The sequence below is a fragment of the Phyllopteryx taeniolatus genome, chromosome 16 (assembly GCF_024500385.1).
Source record: "Phyllopteryx taeniolatus isolate TA_2022b chromosome 16, UOR_Ptae_1.2, whole genome shotgun sequence".
Lineage (NCBI taxonomy): Eukaryota > Metazoa > Chordata > Actinopteri > Syngnathiformes > Syngnathidae > Phyllopteryx > Phyllopteryx taeniolatus.
In genome coordinates this window covers 8,584,702-8,612,328 of record NC_084517.1, presented here as the reverse complement: position 1 = coordinate 8,612,328, position 27,627 = coordinate 8,584,702, and the positions used below count along the sequence as shown (strand labels likewise).

Below are 27,627 nucleotides of genomic sequence, written 5' to 3'. Positions count from 1 at the left end.
CGGGGCCGGGGATTGAACTCCGGTCCTCAGAACTGTGAGGCAGATGCTCTAACCAGTCGTCCACCGTGCCGCTCTTGCGATACCAATGGGATTATTTTAGTGTGGCTTTGGCTCAGTAGGTAGAACAGGTTGGAATCCCTGCTACAACTGTCCGCATGTCGAAGTGTCCTTGGGCAAGACACTGAACCCTAATTTCCTCCCAGTGGGCCTGGCAATGACTTGCATGGCAGCAGTCGCCCATTGGTTTATGAATGTGTGTGTGTGAATGTGAGGCTTTGTAAAGCGCTTTGGGCACTGTGATGGTGTAGATAAAGTGCTATATAAGTGCAGTCCATTTACCATTTATTTTTCATAAGATATGAAATAAACTACATTTTAATGCATCTCAAGATTCAAATTAACCTTTCTGGTTGCATTCCTTAACCGAAGAGCATTGACGTCCATATTATTGGGAGGCTTTTATTTTGAAGGTGGCTTTCCCGCGAGTTGGCGACCTATTACCGTAATGCCTAGTATGAACAAAATTAGGGGCGGCTGGCTTGATTGCTACTTTAGGCTGGCTTGGCCGCAGTACAACACGCAGCTCAAATTTTTGCCCCGAGAGAGTGAGACAATGTGCAATCCGATTGGACAACTACGCCACCCGACCATATTTCCTGTCATCTGATTGGTCCAGAATGCCACGCCCTCTGTTCACTTTGCAGCAGCCCACTTCCGGTGACTTTTGACAACAGGGAAAAAAAAAAAGAAAAACGACACAATTCACGGTCATGTCTCTCGGCAAAGCTGCGCGGACTTTGTTGAACCCTCTCCGGGGGGTTCCGCGGCCCTCGGTTGTAAATCGGAGCTACGCGGCTGTTGCGGAAGTCAGGGCGGTGTTAAACGGCGAGCTTGAGTCTATTCGTGCGGCGGGGACGTGGAAAGCCGAGAGGATCATCACTTCCAAGCAGGGACCGCACATCAACGTGGACGGAAGCCGCGGCAGTGAGTGAAAACAAAACATTTTCAGGGGTGTCATGCGCATTGTCGTCCTGGGCCATATTTGCAACAAATAGGCTATAAATGGTCATTTGACATCAGAAGTCATGGAAAGTAGTGCCTTGCTTCAGGTATGTTCACGTACTTTTAATAAGATACGGCTCGCAAGCAGGCAACCAAAACGTTATGTAGCCTAGCAAGCTAGCGGTAGCACGAACGGTTGGACGTAAACACGCCGCCGTTCTGTCGAATCATGCTCTAAAGTTTCGGTGTGGGTGAAGTCATTTAGTTACAGTAAGTTAGCACCCATTACTTCTGTCATGTTGTAATGTTGGTTTGACCTACTGATTAGAATACACGATCTGACTAGAGGAGTGATTTCCAACCTTTATGGAGCCGAGGAACATATTTGACAATTGAAAAATCTCACGGCACACCAACAAACAAAAATGTCACAAAACGTTGATACGTTAATTACTGTATTTACTTCCTGCCATCTAATAGAAGACCATTCATTTGTTCTGTCTGTCACCTTGCCTCACTGGCATAAAAAGAGGAACAAATATACATTGTTTATTGTAAATATATTTTTTTGAGCGATTAAGTACACACGTGTATACAGTAAATGAACAGGTCATTTAAATAGACACATTCCTCCATCGTGTGATCGGATCGGTTATCGTTTTTTAAACTCTCTGATCAGTGATCGGCCCCAAAAATCCTGATCGTGTAAAGCCTATAATTTATAACTCATTCCAAGCGGTTATGTTGTCTCGTTTGTTTTGGCAGATTCCACTTGTGTGTGTCTCTCCTGAGTTGTTTGCATTGTATTGTTTGTTTTTTTTCAGCCACCACATTATGCAGCCAGACTATGTTAGTTCTGGAACTCATGTTTTCTGTTTCCCTTAACACTCGCAGGCATTTTGAACTTCTGCGCCAACAACTACCTTGGACTATCCAGTCATCCGGAGCTGGTGCAAGCAGGGATTGATGCGCTGAAAATGTACGGCGCTGGATTGAGCTCAGTCAGATTTATCTGCGGCACTCAGGTACAGTGTCCAATAAACTGATGACGCTAGCATACACTCAGAAGAAACAACATTAGGCATGCCTATGATATCAAATAGACTTTACACTGATCTGATCGGCTTGATCGGTATCGGCCGATAATTAGCGTTTTATGGTGATCAGCTGATCGGCTTTAATGTCATAATTCGACGATCCCCGCAAAAGACATTTACTCCGCGTCGCCATTGTCTGCAGTATATTTGAATTCAAAAGCTGGTTTATTTTTAGCCTTTGTCGTGTGTCTTTTGACGTACTACTGTAAATATCTGACAGCCAATAAAGTTATTTTTCAAAAAACATATCGGCGGTGTGGGACAGACAACACGTCTGAGACATACAACACGTAATGTGTGTATCAGACTACAAGACAAATTTGGTCTTTCACGATTGCACAATGTCAGACTACTGCAATAAAATCTTGTATTCCGATGCCACCTCATTCCGTCTTTTACGATCACGGGGCTTTATCTTGACAACTCAAACGCGACCAGATACATTCGTTACCATGGCGACGACATCGCAAATGCGTGTATTATAAGAACAAAATGGGGAAAAACGTGTGCTGGTGGTCACCGGTGCTCGGGAGATTAAGTTCATTTAAGGCTTGCTTGAGGTATGTTCACATACTTTTAATACGATACCGCTCGCAAGTGGGCAAAAAAACATGTCCAACCTTTATGGAGCGAAAGCACATATTTTACAATTGGAAAAGCTCACGGCACACAAACAAACAAAAATGTCACAAAAAGTAGTTACACAGTAATTACTGTATGTACTTCCTGCCATCTAATAGAAAAACATTTATTTGTTCTGTCTGTCACTATGCCTCACTGGCATAAATAGAGGAACAAAGATACATTATTTCTTGTAAATGAATAATTTTTTGAGCAGTTAAGTAAAATTTTATAATTTCCCATGGCACACCTGAAGATCGCTCTTGGCACACTAATGTGCCACGGGACACTGGTTGGGAATCACTGGACAAGAGAATACTTTTGAAGATACTCAGTATACAGTGTACAAGTATATACAGTAAATGAACAAGTCATTTAAATAGACACATTGCTCCATCTTGCGATCGGATCGGTTATCGTTTTTTTAAAGTCGGTGATTGGTGATCGGCCCCAAAAATCCTGATCATGTAAAGCCTAGTATCAAACATGAAATTCAAAACCGACTGCATCAAAAGTTGGGTCGTGCAACAATACCACATAAAGCTCCGTACTGATTAACACTGCCAAAATATATTTTCCTTTCTGCACTTTATTATCTTTGTAAAGCTCTTGTATGGGATTTCATTCATTTTTTTAATCATTTAAAGGTGACGTCATGTATTTTTTTTCACAATTTAAAACAGTATGTTTTTAGCTTTTTAATAAAATAACTCAGACATTCGAACAAAGGAAAGAGAATTACTGTACACATAACAAATTACTCGGTTTTGGAGTGGCGGATCTGTCCCAGGCAAATAAGTCACTGTTCATCTTCCCCCTGTTCTTTGGGGCCACCGGGTTTTCTTTACTCGCCGAGTGATTACTTGCAAGCAGATAAATCGAGACATGGCGCATGCAACAGACACTTTCGGCAAACAAATACACCCTCCCACACGTCGACAACTTGGCTAAAGATGTGATCATGTGCAGCTTATCATAAACTAACGCTGTTGGGTAGTACTAATCTGTGCAAACACTGTTGCTCTGCTTACTTTATTCTTTTATATGGCCAATATTCCAATATTGACTTAGTTATTTAATTTCACACTTCACAAGGAGACAGGCACTCCAGAAACCTATTTGTATATAAGCAATTAAAAAGTCAAATTTCCATAATACAGTATGTCCCTGTTACATAAATAGCGGAAATTGTGATTTACAGGATTTGCACAAAAACCTGGAGCAGAAGTTGGCAGAGTTTCACGAGAGGGAAGACTGCATCCTTTATGCCAGTTGTTTTGACGCCAATGCGGGACTGTTTGAGGTGGGTAATGCTGTATTGTCTCTAAAAGTGGATATCAAGGTACATGATCCCCTAGGTCAGGGGTGTTAAACAAATTTTTGTCACGGGCCACATCGTAGTTATGACTTCCCTAATTACATACAGTATACACAACACATTGATGAATAGCCAGTTTTGAAATCAGACGCCTATAAAAACATGTTTTTCAACTATTGTATTTCTTTTCTAAGTGGGATTGGTAACAAAAACATGCTTGCACATATCTCAATGGTATTACACCAGAACACAAGGAGCAATTTTGATTTGCTTTCACGGGCCACATAAAATGATGTGGCGGGCCGGATCTGGCCCCGGGGCCACCAGTTTGACACCCGTGCCCTCGGTGAACTATAACATTTGAATTCCTCCTGCAATAGGTGATGCTGGGCCCAGACGATGCGGTGTTGTCGGATGAACTTAACCACGCCTCTATTATTGACGGTATCCGTCTGTGTCGGGCGAAGAGACTGCGCTACAAACACATGGACCTCAGTGATTTGGAGAGCAAGCTCAATGAGTCTCAGGTGTGTGGGGCATGTTCTCATGTAATTTGGGGTTCAGGACGAGTGCTTAGGAAAAGTGAATTGAGGAAAATCCCCACAAAGAGAACATCCTATTTGAAGCCTTGCAGTGGCAAGGCACTGTTCATCAATTGTTAAGTGTCATCCTGGTTTTGTGATGTCAAAATGTTACAGTATGATGAAGAGGACTATTTAAATTCCAATTCTAATTGAACCAGGAAATGTATTGTGAAATTCATGGATCAAACACTTATTTTGCTATTCATCTCCTTGTTAAAAACACAGCAAGTTGTGCAAAAAGTGCTGAAATATTAAACCGTTTGACACGTGCATTCAAAAGATCAAAAAAGGTCAAATTAAGTTCACCTGTAAAGTGCAATTTAAATTCATCCTGAAATTTCACCCGAAAGTCGTATATCCCTAACTTTTTGGGAGTAGGTATGTGTCACTTGACAGTAGGTAAACTTGATCACAACTTGGTTATTTATAAGCTCAAACATGGTTTTCCAATTGTGTGGTCTATTTTTCGTTCGAATAAGTGTGAAATGTGCACATTTTATTGAGTGTATAGAACATAGTTGCGAAAAGTGGTGAAACCGTAGTCGTTGATCCATCTCACAGAACATTGGACATTGCACTCGAGATTTAAAAACGGGCCAAAAGTGTATCTCCTATCCTTTGTGGAATTTGTAAATTATTTTGCCGTTCAGTCATTTAAAAGACTCCATTTATGTTTTGATGAACTTTATTATACAGTTCTACACACCTGCAAACTGTAAATTACCATTGCTGGTATTTAAAAATATTCTCTGTAAATTCTAAATTCCATGTAACTTTGAATTGGTTTGGTATTTAAATTGAATCTGGAAGAGTCTTAACGTTGTTCTCACATTTTAAACTTGGTATTATTCATTGGCTTTTTACATTTTCATTATTTTTGCACTGTATGTTTTGATAATTTTATCAGTGAGGCATTTTATTGTGCATCTTATCAGTCTGTGTTCGTTGTCGTGTACCCCATTTTAGGGGGTTTTGTATGTTTGGCTTTGTTTTATTTTATGTTTTGGACAACAAATGGAAATTAGCTTTCTTCTAAATCTGGTGCAAGCATCTCTTCAAGTCTTTTGATATTGATTAACGTATGTGCACATTGTCCATAAACAAAAAGAAAAAAACTACAACCACGATAATAAACAAAACACATATTGTTAAAATAATTACCTTTCTGACAGTGTCAATAAAAAGTTTGCATTATTATCCTTGTAAAGGCTTGATCCAATGACTTATAAGCATTTGTACTTCACAGTCATGTCGTATGCGGCTGGTGGTGACTGACGGCGTATTCTCCATGGATGGCGATGTGGCGCCATTAACAGGAATCTGCGATCTGGCTGAGCAGTATGGAGCCATGGTGTTCATCGATGAATGCCACGCCACTGGTTTCCTTGGGCCCCGGGGCAGGTGAGTAAAATGCTTTGGCTTTATTTTATTTTATTTTATTACATTTCACAAAAATGTTCTATTATTTTGTACCATCCGCATATCTGTTGTCTTTCTTGATTAGAAAGTTTAGTGTTATTTCGTAAGAAATATTGTGACCTGATTTTGTATTTCAGTGGACAAAGAAGAGTTGCCCTTTTTATTTGTGAATGAATGACTACACATTGGTTTGACACTGTAGTTGAATTATTGCTCAGAAAATATATGTTCTCTTCCTACACATCTTATCATGTTGCATCTGGAGGTCATCTATAGTATGTGTTTTAAATAATAAGGTTTCAGGACATGAAATGACTTAGGAGTCATGAGGGTCGTAAGCAGGTAAAGCAAACAGGCCCACATGCAGATGCTTCCTGGCTATTTGCAAGTTCTGAAGCTTACTATTGTTTCTAAGTTTAAGTTCATGTCTATTTTTAGAGGAACCGATGAGCTGCTGGGAGTGATGGACCGAGTGCATATCGTAAACTCCACGCTGGGAAAAGCACTGGGAGGTGCAGCTGGTGTGTTTTTACTCTTCTTAAGCCTCAAGCCTTCTTCAGATTTACTACCCTTTCAGCTTCCTCCTGGCCTTTTCTGTCCACCAACATACAAAGTCTGTAGTTTTTAAGATGTTTTATGCTACTCTTACTGTATGAAGTGTTGAACTAACATCAGTTCTTGTAAACAGCCGCTGGTACCCCTGTAGGCACTGGTGCTCTTGAAAAGGTTAAATGGTTCTTGTCGGTAACAATATATTTGTTACTATTTGCTATTATTTATAAACCTTCAAATTGCACAATCTGGAGGTTGGAAAACAACCTCAAAAGTTAAATTTTTATACTCAGTACCACAATTTTTCTCCTATTGCTAAGAGTAAAGTCACAGATGGGTATCTGATTAGCACTAACACAAATTATTATGCAGTTATTTTTGGGGGGCACTGACAGAAAAATTCAGCTTATCAATGACAAAAAAAAATAGCCACCTCTTGTTTACATTCCCACAAGGCTATAAATATATGCGTTAACATATATATATTTTTTCCACTTTCACCTTATTATTGTTTCCGTCAATCCTGATTATGAAAGCAAAATTACATTGAAATTTAGAATTTAACCCTTTAAAATCTTGTTAGATCACATAAGGCTAATATTTTTAAAAGGGAGAAAAGCACAAAATCCATAATTAGCAGTATCAGTCATTTTTATGTATCATAATTTTTTCGTGCAGTAACATTAAAAACTCCCTTTGAGGTGTTCGTGGACAAAAATGGAATTTCATTACATTTGTATCAACACAACAAGAATGCTACAAAAAAAAAAAAAGAACCGAGGCGGACACAATTGGCAAGCATAGAGCTCAAATGGTTCAAAACAGGTCAGGTGTAGTTGTAATACAGAAAAAGTGACACGTTGTATATTTTGTATCCTGTCAGGTGGCTACACAGTGGGGCCAAAGCCCCTCATTGACTTACTGAGGCAGCGCTCTCGGCCTTACCTCTTCTCCAACTCCCTCCCACCTCCTGTGGTGGGCTGCGCCACGCGGGCTGTTGAGCTGCTGCTCGCCTCCAATGAGATTGCGCAGAGCATGTCAGCCAAAACCATGAGGTAGCTATTTTATTTGATAATCGTCATTGTGCTTATGTATAAAAATAAAGAACTATGGTAATACAATAGATGAGCAAATATTTAAATTATCAGCGGGTGATTTGTTGAATACCCCGATGCAGCCCTCTGATCACAAGTGTGATTGTGTGCATGAAGTGTGATCTTAAAATAATGTGTGGCTAAAAATAGTAAAGCACATAATTTTTGCTACTCTTTTAGGAAGTACATGCTCTGTTGATATGTCACTGTGCCAAACCCAAGGCCAGAGGTCCAGATCCGGCCTGCTACATAATTTTTTAGTGGCCCACAAATGCAAATGTGTGACATGATCAAATTTAAATGCATTTTCTAAAAAGAAAAAAAAACCACATGCAATCAGAATCAGGACACATCCTGCAGTCAATGATGAAAACATTTTTCACTATTCTGTTCCCATTATATGAGTATTATAATAATGCTGGTGATTATTAATTGTTGTATGGATGTGCAATTTTATTCTTTTCTGTGCTACAGGTTCCGGAACAAGATGACGCAGGCCGGCTTCACCATCTCGGGCTCCACTCACCCGATCTGTCCCGTAATGTTGGGTGATGCACGGCTTGCCTCTCTAATGGCAGATGATATGTTGAAGCTAGGTGAGACACAAGTCTAATCTTACCTTGTATTTTCCTTTGCCTCTACATGCACACAAACCTATTTACTGTACATAATCTAGCAATGAACTTTTAACATCGATACATTTGATTCTCTCTTCCATAGGAGTGTATGTGATTGGATTTTCCTTCCCCGTCGTACCAAAAGGCAAAGCCAGAATCCGTGTTCAGATTTCAGCCGCACACACTGACAAAGACATTGACCACTGCGTCGACGCCTTTATTAAGACGGGCAGAAAGCATGGAGTCGTTTCCTGAAAGGACAACTAGGAAAAGACTACTATGAAAACCAAACAACCAGCAAAGTGTTCCTTCAGTTATTGTGGCCTGTTACTGATGACCTATGACTAGTAATTATTTTCATCTGGCAACTTTTGTGTTGACTTTGATAAATAAACTACTTGTACTGCAACTTGTAGGTGATGATGGTAAAACAAAATACTATTAACGACGTGTTTGATTGCCTTGCGAGTGGAAAAAAAAAGTGAAAGAGTGTTTCTAACTTGTCTTTGAATCTTTTGACTGGGTTTTTTAATTCGGATATTTTAGAGATGCAAAACTGGATACAGTTTTGAATGCAGCCAATACGAGTTAAATGTATTAACAATTGAAGAGAAAAATCTATTCTTCCCCTTTATTTCTCCATGCTAGTAGTAGCTTTATTGTTTTCCACTTTAAATTCTAATATTTTTGCTCTTGACTTTCTAGTGTATTGAGTGTAGAAGGCTGTAGATTTTTGGTGGCTTTGGTACAATGTGTACAGAAGCCGAAAAAAAAATACAATTTAAGTAATTTGCAATCATTGTTTTTGTGTGGGCGGTACGGTGGACGACTGGTTAGAGCGTCAGCCTCACAGTTCTGAGGACCTGGGTTCAATCCCCGGCCCGCCTGTGTGGAGTTTGCATGTTCTCCCTGTGCCTGCGTGGGTTTTCTCCAGGCACTCCGGTTTCCTCCCACATCCCAAAAACATGCATTAATTGGAGACTCTAAATTTCCTGTAGGTGTGACTGTGAGTGCGAATGGTTGTTTGTTTGTATGTGCCCTGCGATTGGCTGGCAACCAGCTCAGGGTGTACCCCGCCTCCTGGCCGATGACAGCTGGGATAGGCTCCAGCACGCCCGTGACCCTAGTGAGGAGAAGCGGCTCAGAAAATGGATGGATGGATGGATGTTTTTGTGTGTGTTTGTGTATTTAGGTGAACGTTTGAAAAATTAATTGGTGAAGAATCAACAATGGGTACATACTGAGGGAGAAATTTGCCATTCAAACATTCTTCCCGTTAGATGGCGTGAAAGGACCTGTGACCTTTACGTGTTGGATTGTTTATCTTCTTAAAAATGCCAAAGAATGTAATGTACATTGATGGAATTTTACACATTATTGTGCATGCACATTAAGATAGACAAGATCAATTTTACTAGTCTGTATTTCATGTTGTTACTGCCTTTGAGTAGCCTAAATGGGAGCAACAAAGTGAATGAGACCAACATGTGATGCGCTGCACTTTAACACCAGTGCAAAAATGCTACCATTTAAAACAACAACAACAAAAAACCATGCAAATACTTTTTCTTTCCTGCAGACTTAAGTTGGTACTCCAAGAGTTAAAGGGTGCATACATGTCCCTAATGGGTCCGAGGCCTGAATAGGATTTTTTCGCCACACATTCTCCAGTGCCATGGCAACAGTTGAAAAGCTGTGTGTTAGCCAGGAGACGTGCAGGTTTTGCCAGGGAAAACACCAGTTTAGTTTGGTAAGTGAATGTTGTTTTTCTGGGTGTATAATTGTATATTCTGCAACGCTAACTATTTTTAATAGCATAAAAAGTATATCGTTTACTGAGAGGCAATCAATTCAAAGTGCGCAGATAAAAAGCGCAAGAAACACACTATGCATTACTGTGTATATGTGTTGCTATACCTGATGTATATTTGTAATGCGGAGTATTTCTTCATTAATATGATGCAAAACCAAGCTGTTAAACTTATTTTCTTTTGTTCTGGAACAATGACCTATTCTATGTGAACAATAAAGCCAAAGAAATAGAAGCACATAGTCAAACAGTGACTCATCCCTAGATGAAATGTAGCCAATTGATTTTCCATCCAATCCATGAATTTTCTATACTGCTTGTCCTCATTAGGGTCGAAGGTGAGCTGGCACCTATCCCAACTGACTTTTATATTTGAACAAAAATATTGCAAGCATAAAATGTACTGTATAGATAATACTGTATGTAGTTTGTGTGTTTTGCTGTGATGTGTGCCTTTAAGAGGCAGGGCCTGGTGTCTGAACGTGAGCTGTGGTCGACAGCAGCTGCTGCTTGAGTGTGCTCGTGTTTGTGTTTCGGTGGTATTCAAACAGCGGCTAAAAAGTACATAATTGACTGCCTCTCCTTTCCCACATACAAGAAGATTACAGTAATTAGTCTACTATCAAATAAATAATTTCTTTTAAAAATGCAATATAGTGAGTGTGCCAATGATGAACTGCAATATATTGGGGGGAACACTGTATCACTCAGTAAGTTTATGCATGTATTTTTTGCAGTGATCTGTGCCAAATCAAGGGGTCCAAATGTTTTCCTTGTCAGAGTTGGTTTCGCTGGAGCAGCACGAGAACAGGTCCAAACTGCTGAAGCCATGGTGGGAGGTCTTCATGGACTACACGGTGGTCCTGATGTTGATGACCTCCGTTCTTGCCAGTACGGTGCAACTGTCCAGGGACAAAGTGGTGTGCATTCCTTTGAATCCTCTTGCCTCAGTAAATTCAAGTTACAATCCCTCAGACTCTTTAGCATCACAGTTGCCAGCACATATTGCACCTGACGATGGCCAAAATCTTCATTTGACTCCTTCGGGTCGACGCACTCATCTAGTTTACCAGCAGTATGTCTATGTTAGCCAGGTACTATACTATAAGCCTTGTATGCTGGTAATGGAAAAAAGGGGTCATTCCAGAATTGGAGGATGACCACTTTACATATCAAATTTAACAGATCAAAATACGTTTTAAAGAATCTTTTTTTCTATAAATATGCCTTCCTTGTAATCGTTAAAACATTTTGTTTTATCACAGATGTATTTTAGATTCGGATAGTAGTTATCCTCTGAAGTTATGTCTCTCAACATACTTGCAATCCTCTTACTAAAACCTTTATAGAAATCTAGAGGAAGCGAAAAAAGTGACTTCCATGTCTCAGCAGAAATTGAATCATCAAGCTTATGCTCTGGCCATTTTTTCAGTGTTCAACTGTAATGTGAGTGTGTCACTCAAACCAACGCAACCCTCTTATTCATAACAAAATACTTCTCTTTTTTTGACATATTAATATCAAAGGTTTTCTTTTTTGTATTGTATAGCTAACTTGTTTCTGACCAGTTAGCATAGGAGCTAACACAGCTAGCGTACTCTAAAACTCAACATTAGCATTGATTTTCAACCCTGTTACTGTAATTAGAGGAATACTGAAAATAAATTTGAATTTGAATCAAATTTAACTTGATTTAATTGTGAAGGACTTATTCAGCAATAGTTTTGAAATATTGTTTTCCAGGTACTTGATTATATGTAACAGGCATGCGCCAAACACAACACGACAAATAAAATATCTCATGAAAAGTATATCATTACTGGCTGAGCTGGACATTAAATTATATGATGATTCAACTTCACCTGTTTTTCCTTAAAACATAACAGACAAATTATAAAACAAGTGGGCTGTTTTTCAAAAACGTGCCTAAATTGTCCTCCAGTTTTGGAATGGCCCACAATGTGATTGAATATTGGTTAATGAGTCTTTGTGTGATTTTCTAGGTGTGCGCCCATGAAATTTTGCCTTGGTCTTCCCGATTCTTCCCCTACATAGCACTGCTACTGTCTCTAATGTTGGTGGCCAGCGGCTCCTTCTGGCTCCACTTCCCCCACACGTCTGCGTGCATCGAGCACTTCCTGGCCATCTTGGCAAAGTGTTGCGAGTCACCGTGGACGTCCCAGGCCCTGACCCACACTGCCCGACAGGAGAACCTCCAAGACAAACCAAAAGTGCCACAGAAGAGCCTCCATGGCCACTTGAGAGTCGAGTCAAACCCATTCAGGCCATTTTTGAAACAGTCAGATTCTCCCACTCCTCCTTCGCCGTGCCCTTCCAGTCACTCCATTGATTCCACTGTGACCGTTAGGCTGACCAGTTCCTCGGCCCACTTCCCGACTCACAGCCCTCCTTGTCCAAAGCAAGGAATTAGTCTTGATAAAAGTGATGGTGAGGAGGCCAGGGCCCTGTTTGAACGGGTTAAGAGATTTAGATCCCACTGTGAAAGCTCAGATGTCATTTACAAGGTCAGAAATCATCTATCATAAATGATACATTATTTAATCTCTATTTACAACATATTACATTAATATTAAGGTAGGCGGTCTAGTGGTTAGCACATCTGGCTCACTTGTACAGTGGGAGGCAGACGGAGTACCCAGAGGAAACCCACGAAATGCAAGGGAAGAACGTGCAGAGCAGATGCCAAAAAGGAAGGCTGGAGCACAGATCTGAACCTCCAGCCTCAGAACTGTCAGTTGGATGTGCTAACCACTACCCCACCGTGCCTTCACATAATATTAACCTTATGCAATTATAAAATGAGGATGATGGTCCATAAAAACTATTCAAAAGGTGTCTTCCTTTTTTCTATCCTTAGGTGTACTTGGCCCAGACGATATTCAAGCTGCTGATGGTAACTCTGATTTTGAGTTACATTGGCCCTCTTCTCAATGCTTTTTCTTTCACCCACATTTGTCACCCTGAGGTGCAACCCTTGGTAGCCTACACAACCTTTCAGTGTATCCATGTGCTCTCGTCCCTCCTGCACAAACTGCTGTTGACCTACTTGACCTTATTGGGACTGTACGGCCTTCTTAACTTTTACACCCTCAGCTGGATTTTGTACAAGTGGGTCATTTTTTAAATTTCAAACTTTTGAAATGTGTTAAAATAAGGGAGAATATACAGTAATGTATAACTTATGTAAACAATATTTAAAAAGCATGCATGTACTTCATATATGCAGGATGGCAGCACGGTGAACGACTGGTTAGCACATCTGCCTCACAATTCTGAGGACCCGGGTTCAATTTCGGCCTTGCCTGTGTGGAGTTTGCATGTTCTCCCCGTGCCTAGGTTGGTTTTCTCCTAGTACTCTGGTTGCCTCTCACATCCCAAAAACATGCATGGTGGGTTAATTGAAGGATCCAAATTGCCCGTAGGTGTGAACGTGAGGTCGAACGGTTGTTTGTTTCTATGTGTCCTGCCATTGGCTGGCGACCAGCTCAGGGTGTACCCCGCCTTTTGCCCAAAGTTAGCTGGGATAAACTCCGGCATGCCCGCGACCCTAGTGAGGATAAGCGGTACGAAAAATGGATGGATGGATGTATTCAGGACATAGTGGTTAGCACATCTGCCTCACATTTCTGAGGCTTTGGCTCCAGTTCTCGGCTCTGGCCTTCCTATGTTTAGTTTTTATGGTCTCCCTGTGCTTGCATGGGTTTTCTCCAGGTATGAGCAGACTTTGGGTGACCCTGGATTGGTCGCCAGCCAATCGCAGAGCAGATATAGCCAAAAAAACATTCATACTGACATTCACACCATTGGAAATCTTCGGTAAACCTAACATGCACCTTTTACAGTATGGGATAAAGCTGGAGTACGCAGAGAAGATCCATGCAAGAACGGAGAGAATTTGAACACGGGACCTTCCCACTGCGAGGCAGACATTCTAACCACTATTCACCGTGCGGACAGTGTACCATACTAACGAATTGCAATCACAAATACACAACCATATTGCCATAATTTTCATTCCAGTGGAGGGAATAGTTTAATCTGAATATATTATTCTGAAGTTAAATTGGATCTTGTAGGTTTTATAGGAACTGCATTCGAGCAAGGGCAACACATATAGCGCACATTCAATCCAGTTTATTCTTTTTTTTAATGACATTTTTCAAGGTGGGGAAATTAAAAAAGGTTTTGGTCCTTGACAGACATCAATTTTTTCAAGCTTTTTCAGAATTGTCATTGTTGAACATTGTTTTTTTGTTGTTTGTTGTTGAACATTGATTTTTTTTTTTTGTCATATTCTATGAGGTACAGTTGGCTAGATATCTAACTCCATTTTTCATTTGATTTGATCTAGCTCTCTCCGGGAGTATCCCTTCGATTTGCTGAAAGAGACAAAGTCCCAGAGAGACATGCCAGAGCTGAGGAATGACCTGGCCTTTCTTTTACATATGTTAGACCAGTACGACCCGTTGCTGGTCCAGCACCTCTCTGTTTTTCTCTGTCCTGACAGTGAGAGTGATTTGCTGGATACACATTTGGAGGGACACTGGGGGAAGGATAAGCTGCGTGATTTGACTACTTCTGACCACCGTGGGCACACCTGTCTGCAGCTGGTTGCCCTTCCTCAACTTCCTCCTGCCCTCTTTACACTCAGCCACCTTCAGGTCCTCAAACTGGAGCTCATCACAGACGCTCGTTTTACAGTACAGGTGTCCGACATGACCTCCCTTAGGTAACATATCAGACTATAAATTGCAATTCCCTCCAAGTCTCAATATTAAAATGTTGCTAAAACAAACAAATTGAGAACTTCCAACCCACATTGCAACTCCTGTACCGCAAAATTTTCCAATGTGTCCTATAAGAATGACATCAGAGAAACCCTGTGTCATAATTGCACCATCATTGATTTTCAGTCCAATAAATTGCCTTTGAACTTTGTTCTGGAATAGTAACTTTAGATAATAAATTAATAACTCAAGCATAGGGCACATATAGACAACCATTCACACTCACTCACATTGACACTAATGAGAATTTTTGAGTCTTAATTTTACCTGTCATGCATGTTTTTTGAATGTGGGAGAAATCCCACACAAGAACTGGAAAAACATGCAAATTCCACACAGAAAGGCCTTAGCCGAGATTTAAACCCAGAACCTTTGACTTGACAAGAAAATTCACACAATTGCGTTCTTCTTTTCAAGTGCATCAGTATATTTGATGGCATTCATAAATTTACTTAACATTATTTTTCTTGTTTGTTTTATTCCAATTTTAATATTTGAACACTTTTTGACTGGCCTAGTGGTTAGCATGTCTGCCTCACAGTTGTGAGGTATGGAGTTTGAATCTCATGTCAGGCCTTCCTTTCTTGAGTTTGCAAATTCTCTTCATGCTTTCGTGTGTAATCCCCAGGTACACTGTCTTCGTCCCACTTTACAAAAACATGTATGTTAGGTTCATTCAAGACTCTCTGAAGATTGTAATAATATTAGTACGACTAGGACACACTAGTATATAACAACTACGTGTTAGTAGTGAGTCAAGACTGTCCACTACTTGACAGTGCTGTTCTTCGGGAAATTGAATAAATGCTCAAACGGCTTACCATACATGACCCGAATGAGGACAAGCCCCACAAAATAATGGATGGACTGACTTACCGTACATCTAATCCATGTTACATTTAACATATTTGTTTTCATTATCACCACAACAGGGAGCTCCACCTCTACCAGTGCACAGCAATAGTGGAGCCCAGTGCACTCAGAGTCCTCCAAGAACGACTTGAGGTCCTCAGCATCATCTTCGCCCACTCATCGGAGATCCCCAGCTGGGTTGTCTCCCTCCGCAGCCTCCATGAGCTTCACCTATCTGGTCGCCTGGGGCGCAGCTGGCCTCTCAGGAGCCTCAGAAACTTGCTTCACCTGCGTGCACTGGTGATTCACGGCATGCTACAGCAGCTCCCTGGAGTGCTGCATGAGGTGGCTGGCAGCTTGGTGAGGCTGGAGGTTAGTAATGAAGATGCCAAACTGCTTGGAGTTTCGAGCTTGAAGCAGATGGTCGACTTGACAGAGCTGCAGCTTCGGGGTTGTCAGCTCGAGCGTTTGCCATCTTCCCTGCAAGCTCTGACCAAACTACAGGCTCTCGACATACACAATAATAGGCTGCGAACTCTGGGGGAACTTTCTCGTCTGGCTCATCTCAATTGTCTGTCTTGCCTCAGACTTTCCAATAACCACATCGGAGCTCTACCTGCCTGCATTGGTGAACTGAAAGGACTTGTGGTCCTTGATCTGTGCAACAACCAACTCCTGAATATTCCTTTGCCACTCTTCTCTCTTTGCAACCTTCAAAAGCTCCTGTTGGCTGGGAACCTGCTTGAGAGGCTCCCTGCAGAGGTGAAAGCACTGCAACAGCTCACAGAGTTAGACATCAGTAGGAACAGGCTACAGAGGCTGCCTTCAGAGTTATTCACTAACTGTATGAAGCTTTGCCTTTTAAATGTATCACACAATTCTCTTCGATCATTACCAGTGGGGATTTCATCCTTAAATCATCTGTGCAAGTTTGATCTGCGTGATAACAGTCTGTGTGAACTGCCTGCCGAATTGGGCCGCTGCTCAGGCTTGCGTGGAGGTGGTCTCCTGGTGGAATATTGCATTTTTCTCTCATTGCCTCCACGTGCGAGGGACTTCTTGAGCAATTCTTGCTGCTTGGGCTCAAATGAGTCAGATTTAGACGATTTTCCACACTTTTCTCCTTCACAGTGGCGATTCTCATCAGCCATGGAATCACAGATATGAGACTCCTGGAATTGATTTTCCAAAACGCTTGTCCTTAATAGAGTCGTGGGTGAGCTGGAGCCCATCCCAGCTGACTTTAGGCGAGAGACAGGGTACATCCCGGACTAGTTGTCAACCAATTGGTATAGGGCACATATCATCACTGGATGGAACTCTCCTATGCCCACATTTGATCAATTTCTTTTTTCTTTATTTACAAATCGATACTTCTTGGTCAGTCCCCACATAGTTCAGTTATTTTTACAACTTACTGACCAATCTAAAGTATTGAAAATGGCTTGTTCTTTTTGATAATGCAATGTTAATGGCTCAACAAAGTTTTTTGTTTGTTTGTTTGTTTTTCCCGAAAAGTGATGGTTTTGGAGATGCTGAAAATGTATGGTTTTGAAGATGCGGGGATTCCGCTCGATGCCAGCGATATAGACAAACAACCATTCACGCTCACGTTCCCACATATGGACAAGTTTTAATTTTTAATTGACCTAACATGCATGGTTTTGGAATGTGGGAGGAAACTGGAGTACCTGAAGAAAACCCACGCAGGCATGAGGACAACATGTGAAGGCAACATATGCAGGAAGGCGGGATTTGAGATTTGATAACAGAATCTTGGAACTGTAGAGCAAGCCTGCTAAGTACTAGTAAACTGCTGTATTGATGAGTTAACTTTAAAAAAATATTCTGTTAGCAGTGGGTAGCTGCACATTGATATGTATATTTTCATGCAATATTGATTCTTTTTCATGTGAATTTTCGAGAGTTGCCCACATGTTCATTTAGACATGCAATTTTGCTGTTTGCATCGTATAAACAAGATTGCGCAATCAGACAATGCATATGTACTTAATGTCTGGATGTTGCTAACTTGATGCTTTCTGTCCTAGCAAGGGCATAATTATTGTGCTAGCATCTGTTTCACCGCTCTCAAAACCTCTTCATTGCTTGCTCCAAAGAGTTTTCACTTTTCACTATTCAAACGTTGCTACACTGCAAAAACTTTCCTTAAAAAAACAACAGTAAAAATAATGACATTTGGAATATATCACTTAATTTAAGCAACATGATCTAAGAGCAGGACATTTTGACTAGGCAAGATTTCTGAAACTTAAAGGGAAAATGTGTACGTTTAGCATTTGCGTCACTTTATAGAAGTTGCGAAATGTTCTTAAAAACGTTTCAAAAGTGTTGTTTTGGGGAAGGGGGTGCTAGTGTCACAGTTGCAAGGGCGGTCTGAACTCTGAAAGGTTGCTGAATCTAACAACAAAAGTGCCTGATTGGCGTCAACGTCACTGCCCGCTTTTTTTCTACAGGCTAGATAGAGCGCAGCCTTCCTATTGTCCAATCACTGACTTATTTTTATTTCGAGCTTCGAATTCAGCCAATGATGTAAGCGGGATTTGACTTAGGCGGGACTTCCGGTCCTTAAAGCCTGTGAGGCCTCACCATGCGGTTTTGATTCACTGCTGCTGGAGTCGAATCTATTACCGTACTGTTCAGGTAAGAGTCTCACATTAGTTGATTTTTAATGAATGAAAGTTAATAAGCTTTAGACGGAGCTTTTCCACTTGCGTATCTTCGAGATTTTTCTGTAAATGTACGCGGAACCAACACTGAATATATACTAGGTATACTCTTCCTTTATTGTTTGTCTCAGAGAGGTTAGCATTTGTAGCCTAGCATTACTTAAGGTTCGCCGACTTCGCCAGTGCAAGTATGTCCTCGTGATTTACCACTTGGTAGTGTATAGTAGCCCCCACTCATGCACTTTGTAATTGCAAACACTATGATGGGATTTTCATAGTGGTGTAGGATTCAGCGAGTTAGCTTGCCACGTTAGCAATTGTTATGCAACACAATGCCGACTGGTGGGCTCCTCAACTGGCGAATTTTAAGTTCGAGGAGCCCGAACTTTCTAGCTGATCTGTTCCTCAGAATGCTGTTTATTTGATCAAACTGACCTATTTTTGCGTTGCCTCTATTTGAAATCATGTACTATTTGATACCCGGCCATATACATGCGTACATTGTTGTAATTTGTGTGCTCCATTTGGCCTCTCATTCCCATTCAGATCAAGCCCTCATTGTTTAAGCAAGAAAATGTGTCCCCACACGTTCATGTTATCAGCATCTACTTTGTGCAATCTGACTCAGAGTATCAGCCACAGGTTGATGTGGGTGAAACTTCTCCCCATTGTATTCTCATGACTTCAAAAAAGATGGTACGGTAGCTTTTATTGTAATTCTTAAATATATGTGGAACATACAAAAGGCCGAAATTACTTTCCCAAGAGGCCACTGTCAAAAAAACAATATATATATATATTTAAAAACGCATGAAACATAAAGATATAAAACATTCATTACTACATGCTCTGTTATATGAAGTGGTTATAAGCCGGGTTTAAATGCAGACTTTTTTTTGTCGTTCCGATTGAAGATCTCTGGTCAACCTTTTACATGTGACGTGATCTATTCGATTTCCACTATATTTAATCAGAACAGCCGTTCCACAGACCGGTGACATGCACAGCCAAAACAACAACAAAACATCTGCAATTTACTGCAAGGTGTTTTCTCAAGTTAGAAGCTGGCTGAAATATCTACGTTTGAGCAGACAGTGACAAATACTACAATACATGAAAGCTGTGTTTTTTCTACGTCTAAATGTAAACACGAGTCGTGCGCCGTTGTCTTCAATGGTAACGACGACCTTCCCAACATGGTCGCCACATAGGCATGTCGATAAGCCGGGTTTGGCTATGTAGTGTTAATACCTATGCTTGGGAAGCCCAATAGAAGACGTATGTGCGGGCGGTCATGTGACTTCCTTTTGTCGTTTGATTGGTGTACTAGACTTAAACGTCACTAGTGCTTAAATCGGATTGGAGCGAACAGCGCCCAATGCGGAAGGGGCAGTCGTAGTCTAAACAGATTGCACGAACTAGTTAATAAATAAGCAATAATTGATCAAAGTAGTGAGCGGCATTTAGATTATTGGAACAGAATAAAACTACCGTTTCTTAACCTAAATACTCAGTTACGGTGGTAAGTAAAAAAAATATGCAGTTTGCACAGTATAATCTTTCTAAAATGCTACGTGAGTAAATGTAACGGAGTAAATGTCGCACGTTACTACCCACCTCTGGTCGTCTATTTTTGTGGTTGTTTTTACACTTTTCTTAAAGCAGCTTGTTAAAAACATCTTCGCAGAGCAGCTCTGCTAGGAACCCGCCATGTTTTCAAGTGCGTAAAGGATGACGTCGCCGTGCATTTACGTCAAGACAGAGCACGCGCAGACAGCGCGCGGTCCGACAACGTTCCAATTCACTGTTTACATCACGAAAAATATTCCACCCCTCTGAATCCAATTGAAATTCCATTGGGATTCGGCCTGTTTATCCCGACTGAGGTGTTTTTATGGAGCTTTTTCATTCAGTTTGGGTTTCTAAATCGATTATAACCAGAATACAAGACTCCATTTAAAGCCACCTATAGATGATAGAGGAGACTTGGGCTGTGTCCGAAATCATTCGCTAATCACTATATAGTGCTTACACCATTTTGTACTGGTATCCGAATGCTTGGTGATCAAATTCAATTCCCTATATAGTGCATTCAAAATTTGTAGTGGCCAACCGATGTCGTGATATACCATAATATATTGCATCTTCAGGGAAGAAGTGGAAGAATAGCATTACGAGATGCGTCACAAATGGAGGGAAGGAATCTTTTTGTATAACTGTAACTTTCTTTTCAACAAACAAAAAAAAACAGGACACGTATTTGTTTACAGAAATCATCTCGTTTCAACAATGTGCAGCAATTTTTATTTTTTTATTTTTTTTACCCGCCTTAACAGCCTACTTTGTTATTGTGCCACAGCTGTGACGTCATTAACAGAGCGCCATGTAGTGTCCGAAAGCTGTTATGAATGAGCTCAGTATGTAGTCAACTCTATAGTGCAATCCTGCATGGGGAGTAGGAAGTAGTGAGTGAAAGATTTCGGATCACAGCACTGGAGTCTCCCTTCACAGATGGATCATAGATGTTGCCATCACAGCGTACTTGATGTCACTCCCATTAGCCAGAAGCCAAGTTCAAAGTAAACAAGCAACGTGGGGCGGGGGGAGGGAATCTGCTAAGTCGACCACAATAATTGGCCGACGCAAACATTTCTGCTTCAAGGCAATACAAAATATTAATAAAATCATCTTTTCACCACCCAAAACCAATTTGCGATGGCTGGAACCATTTGGCCACTGTCCATGTTTACCGCACGGACATTTGTGGCTGACTGATGCACTGCTGGTCCTGTGAAAAACATTGGCAAAAACTACAGAGGAGCGTCTGTGATCTTTGTTTTGTTTTTAAAGTCACTATTAGGTGTGTAATGTACATATAACATGATGTACGAGTGAGCTGAATGGGAGTTAGAAAAAAAAATTCTCGGGGGCAGGTTGGAACTTTTTGGGGGGGGGGGGGGTGTTGCGATTGCTTGAGTACTTGAAATATCTGTAGGATAATGTATTCTAAACCGATTCAATAGTGACAGCCCTACAAGCAACTGTAGCGTCCGTTGTCGGGTAACACAGAGACAGAAAGAATGTCTTAATTCTCCATTCCCATCTAGCTCCTCCCCAACCCCCCGGCCAGCCGTTGAGTCATAGGGCACCGTTGTAGGCAGTCCGCCAACTAATTTCCGTGGCTGTTGCAAGAGCGCTGCCTATCAAGGTGCAAAAACACCAAGTGGCGACAGTCACTTATTGTATTGATCTTATTGTTCCAGGTCAAAAAGATGGCTGAGAATGATGTTGACAATGAGCTGCTCGACTATGAAGATGATGAAGAACCCCAAGGAGCACCTGAGAGTGGAGCCCCTGCCGGCAAGAAGGAGGTGAAGGGATCCTACGTTTCAATCCACAGTTCTGGCTTCAGGGACTTCCTGCTCAAACCCGAGTTACTTCGTGCCATTATCGACTGTGGCTTTGAACATCCATCTGAAGGTGATGCTACTTTGACATTACAAGGCAGATAGGCTGTCGGAATTGTGTTGATGTTTCTTTGCATAGACAGCTTTGATCTTAATATTTTTGTCTGTCTCGTTTAGTCCAGCACGAATGCATCCCACAAGCCATCTTGGGGATGGACATCCTTTGCCAAGCAAAATCGGGTATGGGCAAGACAGCTGTGTTTGTGTTGGCCACTCTTCAACAGATTGAACCAGTCGATGGACAGGTTAGTATTTAACATATCCACGTTGGTTATTTTATGTTTAAACCTAGTTGTGTTTGAGAAACTGACTTGTATTAGGGCTAAGTGATTATTTCAGGTTTATTGATCTGGATGTTTTTTAGAATCTTTTTCTAGTGGCATTCATAGTGCAAAGCATCGCACTGCTTACACTAACATGGCTGTGAACAGGGTGGAGCTAGTCAACAAAAGCACAGTCATTGTTACCAATTTAGCGATATTTAGTGACTTTATCGACCTCTCTGGTAATTTTGTTTTTAGCAACTAAGAAACAGGCAACATGAGCGGAACAATGTTCATATTGTTTTCCGTATGACAAGAGTCAGTTGTGCTCTATAGTGCAATCCTGCATGGGGAGTAGGAACCTGACGTATGTGCTCTTAAGATGTAAATGTTTTCTCACGGTTGCATAACCAGTACTGCTTCTACATGAAAAAAGAACACAAGACCAGCTTAGCCATGTAGTTTGATGGCTCAATTTATATTAAATAGTTTTTAATGCTAATTTATTAACAACTGTGTTTACATGTATGTTTCAACGAAAGAGGCATTTCTTTCTTGAGAAAACACTTCATAGTTTCATATCTGTGAAGGAAAATTATGTATTTCTGTGGAATGTGATGCATGTTAACTCTATGGGGACCATATTTGGGGAAACGTTTTAAAGCTTATTTGGTATTAGTATCAGAAATAAAGTAATGCGCAGGGGGAAATGTTGTTTTAAGTGATGTGATTTTATTTTTCATACAGGAAAGGAGGAAATAATTCAAATTGATTTTTTTTTGTGGAATTGATTTTATATATTTGGCCTGAATTGCCTTCTGGGTACCTTTTTTCTCCTGTACTGTCAGTTGATCACCAATAAAACTCTTCCTGTGTTTTTCACATCATATCCTTCTGTCTGTTCTTGTAGGTAGCAGTATTAGTCATGTGCCACACGCGAGAGCTGGCCTTCCAGATTAGCAAAGAATACGAGCGCTTCTCCAAGTACATGCCCGCGGTCAAAACGGTGGTATTCTTCGGCGGGCTTCCCATCAAGAAAGACGAGGAAGTCCTAAAGAAGAACTGCCCCCACATAGTCGTTGGAACGCCGGGCCGCATCCTCGCTCTCGTCCGGAACAAGACGCTCAGTCTGAAAAACGTCAAGCATTTTGTCCTGGATGAGTGTGACAAAATGTTGGAGCAGCTTGGTACGTTGTATTGAAATAGTGGCTGCTGTTTCGTGTTTACACGGGTGGTTGATTTGTCCAACTGTCTTTGTGCAGACATGAGGTGTGATGTACAGGACATCTTCAGAATCACGCCTCACGAGAAACAGGTCATGATGTTCAGTGCTACGCTGAGCAAGGAGATCCGACCAGTCTGTCGCAAATTCATGCAGGACGTAAGTGAAACCGAAATGGCATTGCTTTGGAACGGTTTGCACCTCATATTTGGGCATTTAAACATGTCCGCCTATTGTCTCTTGTCCAGCCCATGGAGGTATTTGTGGATGACGAGACCAAACTAACCCTGCACGGTCTGCAACAGTACTACTGCAAGTTGAAAGATAGTGAGAAAAACCGCAAGCTCTTTGACCTGCTGGATGTGCTGGAGTTTAACCAGGTGAGTTGAATTATTATTATTACTGTAATAGCAACAGTTTGACATTGGAGCAGATTCATTCGCGTCACATTTACTATAGGGAACTATGGGTTTTAAATTATTATTATTATTTTTTTTATTTTTTTTTTTTTTGAGGCGATTGGACTCATTTCTTGAAAACTTTCACTTTACGTCCAGACACCCTGGGGTGGTTAGAATATGATTGTTGTTGTTGTTGCCATGTGTGGCTGGTGAGCCTGGCAACAACAGCGATGAGTTTAGCCAATGTACATATATTTTACATTAGAAAAATCTTAAGACACACCACTTGAGAAAAATGTTGCACATTTAAATAAAGAAATACAGTGCAACCTCGGGTTACGAATGACCTGGCTAAATCAGGTTACCCACAACATGTTTGAAGAAAAACTACTTTGGTTGATGCGCTATTTTCTATTTTCGAGACCTCTTGGCATGGACACGCAAGTGGTACTTTATCTCGCACTGTGTAAACTCACACATTACATGTAACTTTGTTTGTTGTAAATTAGCCCTCAGTTTGGCCCCAAAGTACCGTATTTTCACAACTATAAAGCGCACCGTATTAAAAGGCGCAGTCTCAGTTACGGGGTCTATTTCTGTATTTAACACATACATAAGGCACACCGCATTATTGGGTGCAGGCATGGTAAAACATACGCTAGCTTAAAACATACGGTAGCATGCATGCACAGTTTGGTGACATCCACAATCTCTACTATAATAATAATTAATACCATTTGTGTAGTGCTTCTCAACACCTAAAGATGCTTAACATAGGTGCACATTGCACACAAAGATATAAGTAAAAAAACAAACCTTTAACCTTGCAGCGAGGGTCGAAGCAGTACACTCCCTTCTAGCACTCTTAAGCCAGGTCCCAGCCATCGAGTGGCTGCCCGGGCTCCATTTTCGGGCAGGGTACAAGAGCTCACTGGTGATGGTGTTAGTGAGGCTGCGTGGTCTAAATAAATCCCCTTCCCTTCTTTCTCACTGCACCACGACACAGCATTGTTTACATTCGCCATGGATACACGAGCTAGCAACATACCATAATGCAACATGTGGCATTGTTATCATAATTCATCATAATTTCCTGTGGCACACCTCATGGCCCAATGGTTGGGAATTACTGTTTAGTTGACGTTTAACACATGTAAACACTAATTCACCACAATAAAATAAAACCATAGTTTGATGTTAAAAACCTTTATGATGCATATTCAGTATCATGAAAGTATAATCTCAGGTTTTGCGTGCTGTTGCCATCAAGAGGTTGTGTAACCTGGCAAGAAAGTGTTGACTAAATTGTATGATACACTGGTCTGCCTCTAGGTGGTGATCTTCGTCAAGAGAATCCAGCGCTGCATCGCCTTGTCGCAACTTCTGGTAGAGCAGAATTTCCCTGCTATTGCCATCCACAAGGGGATGGACCAGGGGGAGAGGTGAGGCTACTACACGTGTTCCTCTCATAAAGTGTGCTCCGTTGACCTCACAAGAATGTTAATGCTGCATTTAGTGGCACCAGTTAGCTCGACACATAATTGCCTTCAAAGAGGCAAGCGTTCCAGTCATGCTGGTGGCAGCTGTACTGATGATACTTTGCTCCCCTCCGCAGACTAGCTCGCTATCAGCAATTCAAAGAATTCCAAAGGCGCATTTTGGTGGCCACCAACCTCTTTGGTCGAGGGATGGACATCGAGCGAGTCAACATCGTCTTCAACTATGACATGCCAGAAGATTCAGACACTTATTTACACAGGGTAAGATTGCAAAAAGTTTCGTTGTTTGTCATGACAAAACGATACGGTGCCCCCATTTCATTAAAAGCATTGTGTCAAACTCGAGGCCTGTTGCCACATCATTCGTCTACTTTGTTTCTTGCTAAAGTCTGTTCCGAAATTACAAATTGTCTCCACTTTCAGGTTAGCCGAGATCGTGATGGTTTTTTGTTTTGTTTTGTTTTTTAAATAAGAAAAATGGCGCTCTACGTACAGTATTGTACTTTATAAAAACATAATTTGGCTTGCAACTCAAGACAAAAAATAGACTATCAATTCGTAAGTCGGGTTACTCACAAGCCTAGGTACCACTATATGGTTTCACAGTCATAATGAGCCTCTGAAGGAGTCCATAATTACAATGCGGCCTGTGACAAAAATGAGCTCAAATAGTGTTGAATTCTAGTTTTCCTGTCCTTTGTTTGACTCTCCCCGTGCATTCTTTGCTTTCGTCAGGTTGCCCGCGCTGGTAGGTTTGGCACCAAAGGCCTGGCTATAACCTTTGTGTCGGACGAGACCGACGCCAAGACTCTGAACGACGTGCAGGATCGTTTTGAGGTCAACGTGGCCGAGCTGCCCGACGAGATCGACATCTCCTCTTACAGTAAGTCCCGTCATTGTCTAATAGCAGCTGAAATGAGGCTGAGCCCTGTGGTCTGGCCCGCTGGAATGATTTGCGGATTTAGATAGATTCCTGTCACTTTACTGTAAATCACCTGTAATTATCCTGTGTGCAACTGGTCAGTGAGCCCCTGGAGTCTAGTGTCAAAGAGCAGCCCACAAATAATCAAGTGTTATTTAGTCGTTTTGGCAACTTGGGAAAACAGTTGGTGCTGCTATGCAACCACACAGCTCATTAAATTGAAATGGGGTTTACATCTTTCACCTGTTGAAGTTGGGATATTCAGCTGTTGCCCTCTGTGAGTTTTTACATACTCGACTCATGTCTTGCGTCTTTTCTTTTTGTTCCACTTTAGTTGAGCAGTCCAGATGAATCTCCCAGCCTTGCAGACATCGCCTCTCCGTCTATCCCATCTTGTACTTGGATTTAGACGTACTTTGCTGTTTATTTGAAAGCTCTGCTAGTTCCCTCTCATCAAACTTTATTTTTATTGTCGGTTTTGGGGACATGGTATATAATTGGTTTTATTTGTCTTTTTATGGTTTTTGTTCAATGAAATAAACTTTATAAAAAGCCATTTCACTTTTGTCACTTGAATTCCAGATTATTCCGGACAGTTGTACTAGGCAAGCAGTATCTATTACTTCAGTATATGTTGTAGAGGAAGACATCCCAGTGGATTGTGAATTTGTAAATTGTAATGAAAAGCCTTGCCTGGCCTTCTTGACCAGGAATTTACAAACTTTCTGAGACCCTGACAGAGAGGGAGAATGTTTTTTTTGTTTTTTTTTTTTCTTCCAAGGACCCCATCATTATCCTAATGCTAATTAAACCACGTGGACCCCTATATGCCAAATGGAATGGAAAAGTTGCCTTTTTTTTCGGGGGGGGGGGGGTTGAAATGTTAACAATGGCAAATTAATATTTTTCTAGACGAAAAAAGTTATGAGAATAGGCCTACTGAAGTATTTTTTTCCAGAATTATAAAAAACTCAATCTTTACAATAAAACATGTATAAACAACTTGCAAAATTGTTCCCTCCCCCTAGGTAGTCATGAAAAAATTTGTGGGAAGAGAGTAATATTTTAACAAATCAATTTTAAAACAAATCTAGTCGTTTTGTTTATTCTAGAAAATGTATCTAAAAATAGGACGATATTCTTAAAAAACAATTCTGGGGTGACTAGTCCCATTCATGCAGGCATGTCAAGTTTGTGATGTCATGATCATATCAGGGCTTTTTTTTTGCCCTTGTAGGTATGCACCTTTTAAAATGATACATCATTTATTGCAAATTATTTTGCTATGGCTCGTGAACCCTAGTTTGAGAACTTATGTTGTAAACCAGTGATTCTCAATTGGTGGATCGGGACCCAAAAGTGGGTCGTAGTTAGGTAGTAAAAATCACA

General features: G+C 41.0%; 3 protein-coding genes across 5 annotated transcripts; all 3 read left to right on the top strand.

Moving 5' to 3' along the window:
* The first annotated feature begins 724 nt into the window (after window positions 1–724).
* gcat (glycine C-acetyltransferase) lies at window positions 725–8,713 on the top strand. Its single transcript, XM_061749658.1, has 9 exons — window positions 725–984; window positions 1,897–2,027; window positions 3,922–4,023; window positions 4,419–4,565; window positions 5,869–6,023; window positions 6,480–6,562; window positions 7,477–7,648; window positions 8,162–8,283; window positions 8,408–8,713. The coding sequence occupies exons 1-9, from the start codon at window positions 771–773 to the stop codon at window positions 8,557–8,559; spliced, it is 1,278 nt and encodes a 425-aa protein (XP_061605642.1). The 5' UTR covers window positions 725–770; the 3' UTR covers window positions 8,560–8,713.
* Window positions 8,714–8,860: 147 nt separating this feature from the next.
* si:ch211-106h11.1 (volume-regulated anion channel subunit LRRC8D) lies at window positions 8,861–17,942 on the top strand. Of its 3 annotated transcripts, none has more exons than XM_061749655.1 (6): window positions 8,861–10,054; window positions 10,852–11,208; window positions 12,118–12,639; window positions 12,993–13,243; window positions 14,487–14,864; window positions 15,855–17,942. In XM_061749655.1, exons 2-6 carry the CDS (start codon window positions 10,879–10,881, stop codon window positions 16,939–16,941), a joined length of 2,568 nt encoding a protein of 855 aa, XP_061605639.1. In that variant the 5' UTR covers window positions 8,861–10,054; window positions 10,852–10,878; the 3' UTR covers window positions 16,942–17,942. The 3 variants fall into 3 exon arrangements, with proteins under 3 accessions (XP_061605639.1, XP_061605640.1, XP_061605641.1); XM_061749656.1 differs by having other exon boundaries at window positions 10,852–11,034; window positions 15,855–17,941; XM_061749657.1 differs by lacking the exon at window positions 8,861–10,054 and having other exon boundaries at window positions 11,106–11,560; window positions 15,855–17,941.
* Window positions 17,943–18,309: 367 nt separating this feature from the next.
* On the top strand, window positions 18,310–26,794 carry LOC133466405 (ATP-dependent RNA helicase DDX39A). Its single transcript, XM_061750062.1, has 10 exons — window positions 18,310–18,438; window positions 21,728–21,944; window positions 22,049–22,176; window positions 23,105–23,381; window positions 23,457–23,575; window positions 23,665–23,796; window positions 25,150–25,259; window positions 25,433–25,577; window positions 26,052–26,199; window positions 26,573–26,794. Exons 2-10 carry the CDS (start codon window positions 21,737–21,739, stop codon window positions 26,587–26,589), a joined length of 1,284 nt encoding a protein of 427 aa, XP_061606046.1. The 5' UTR covers window positions 18,310–18,438; window positions 21,728–21,736; the 3' UTR covers window positions 26,590–26,794.
* The last annotated feature ends 833 nt before the right edge of the window (window positions 26,795–27,627 follow it).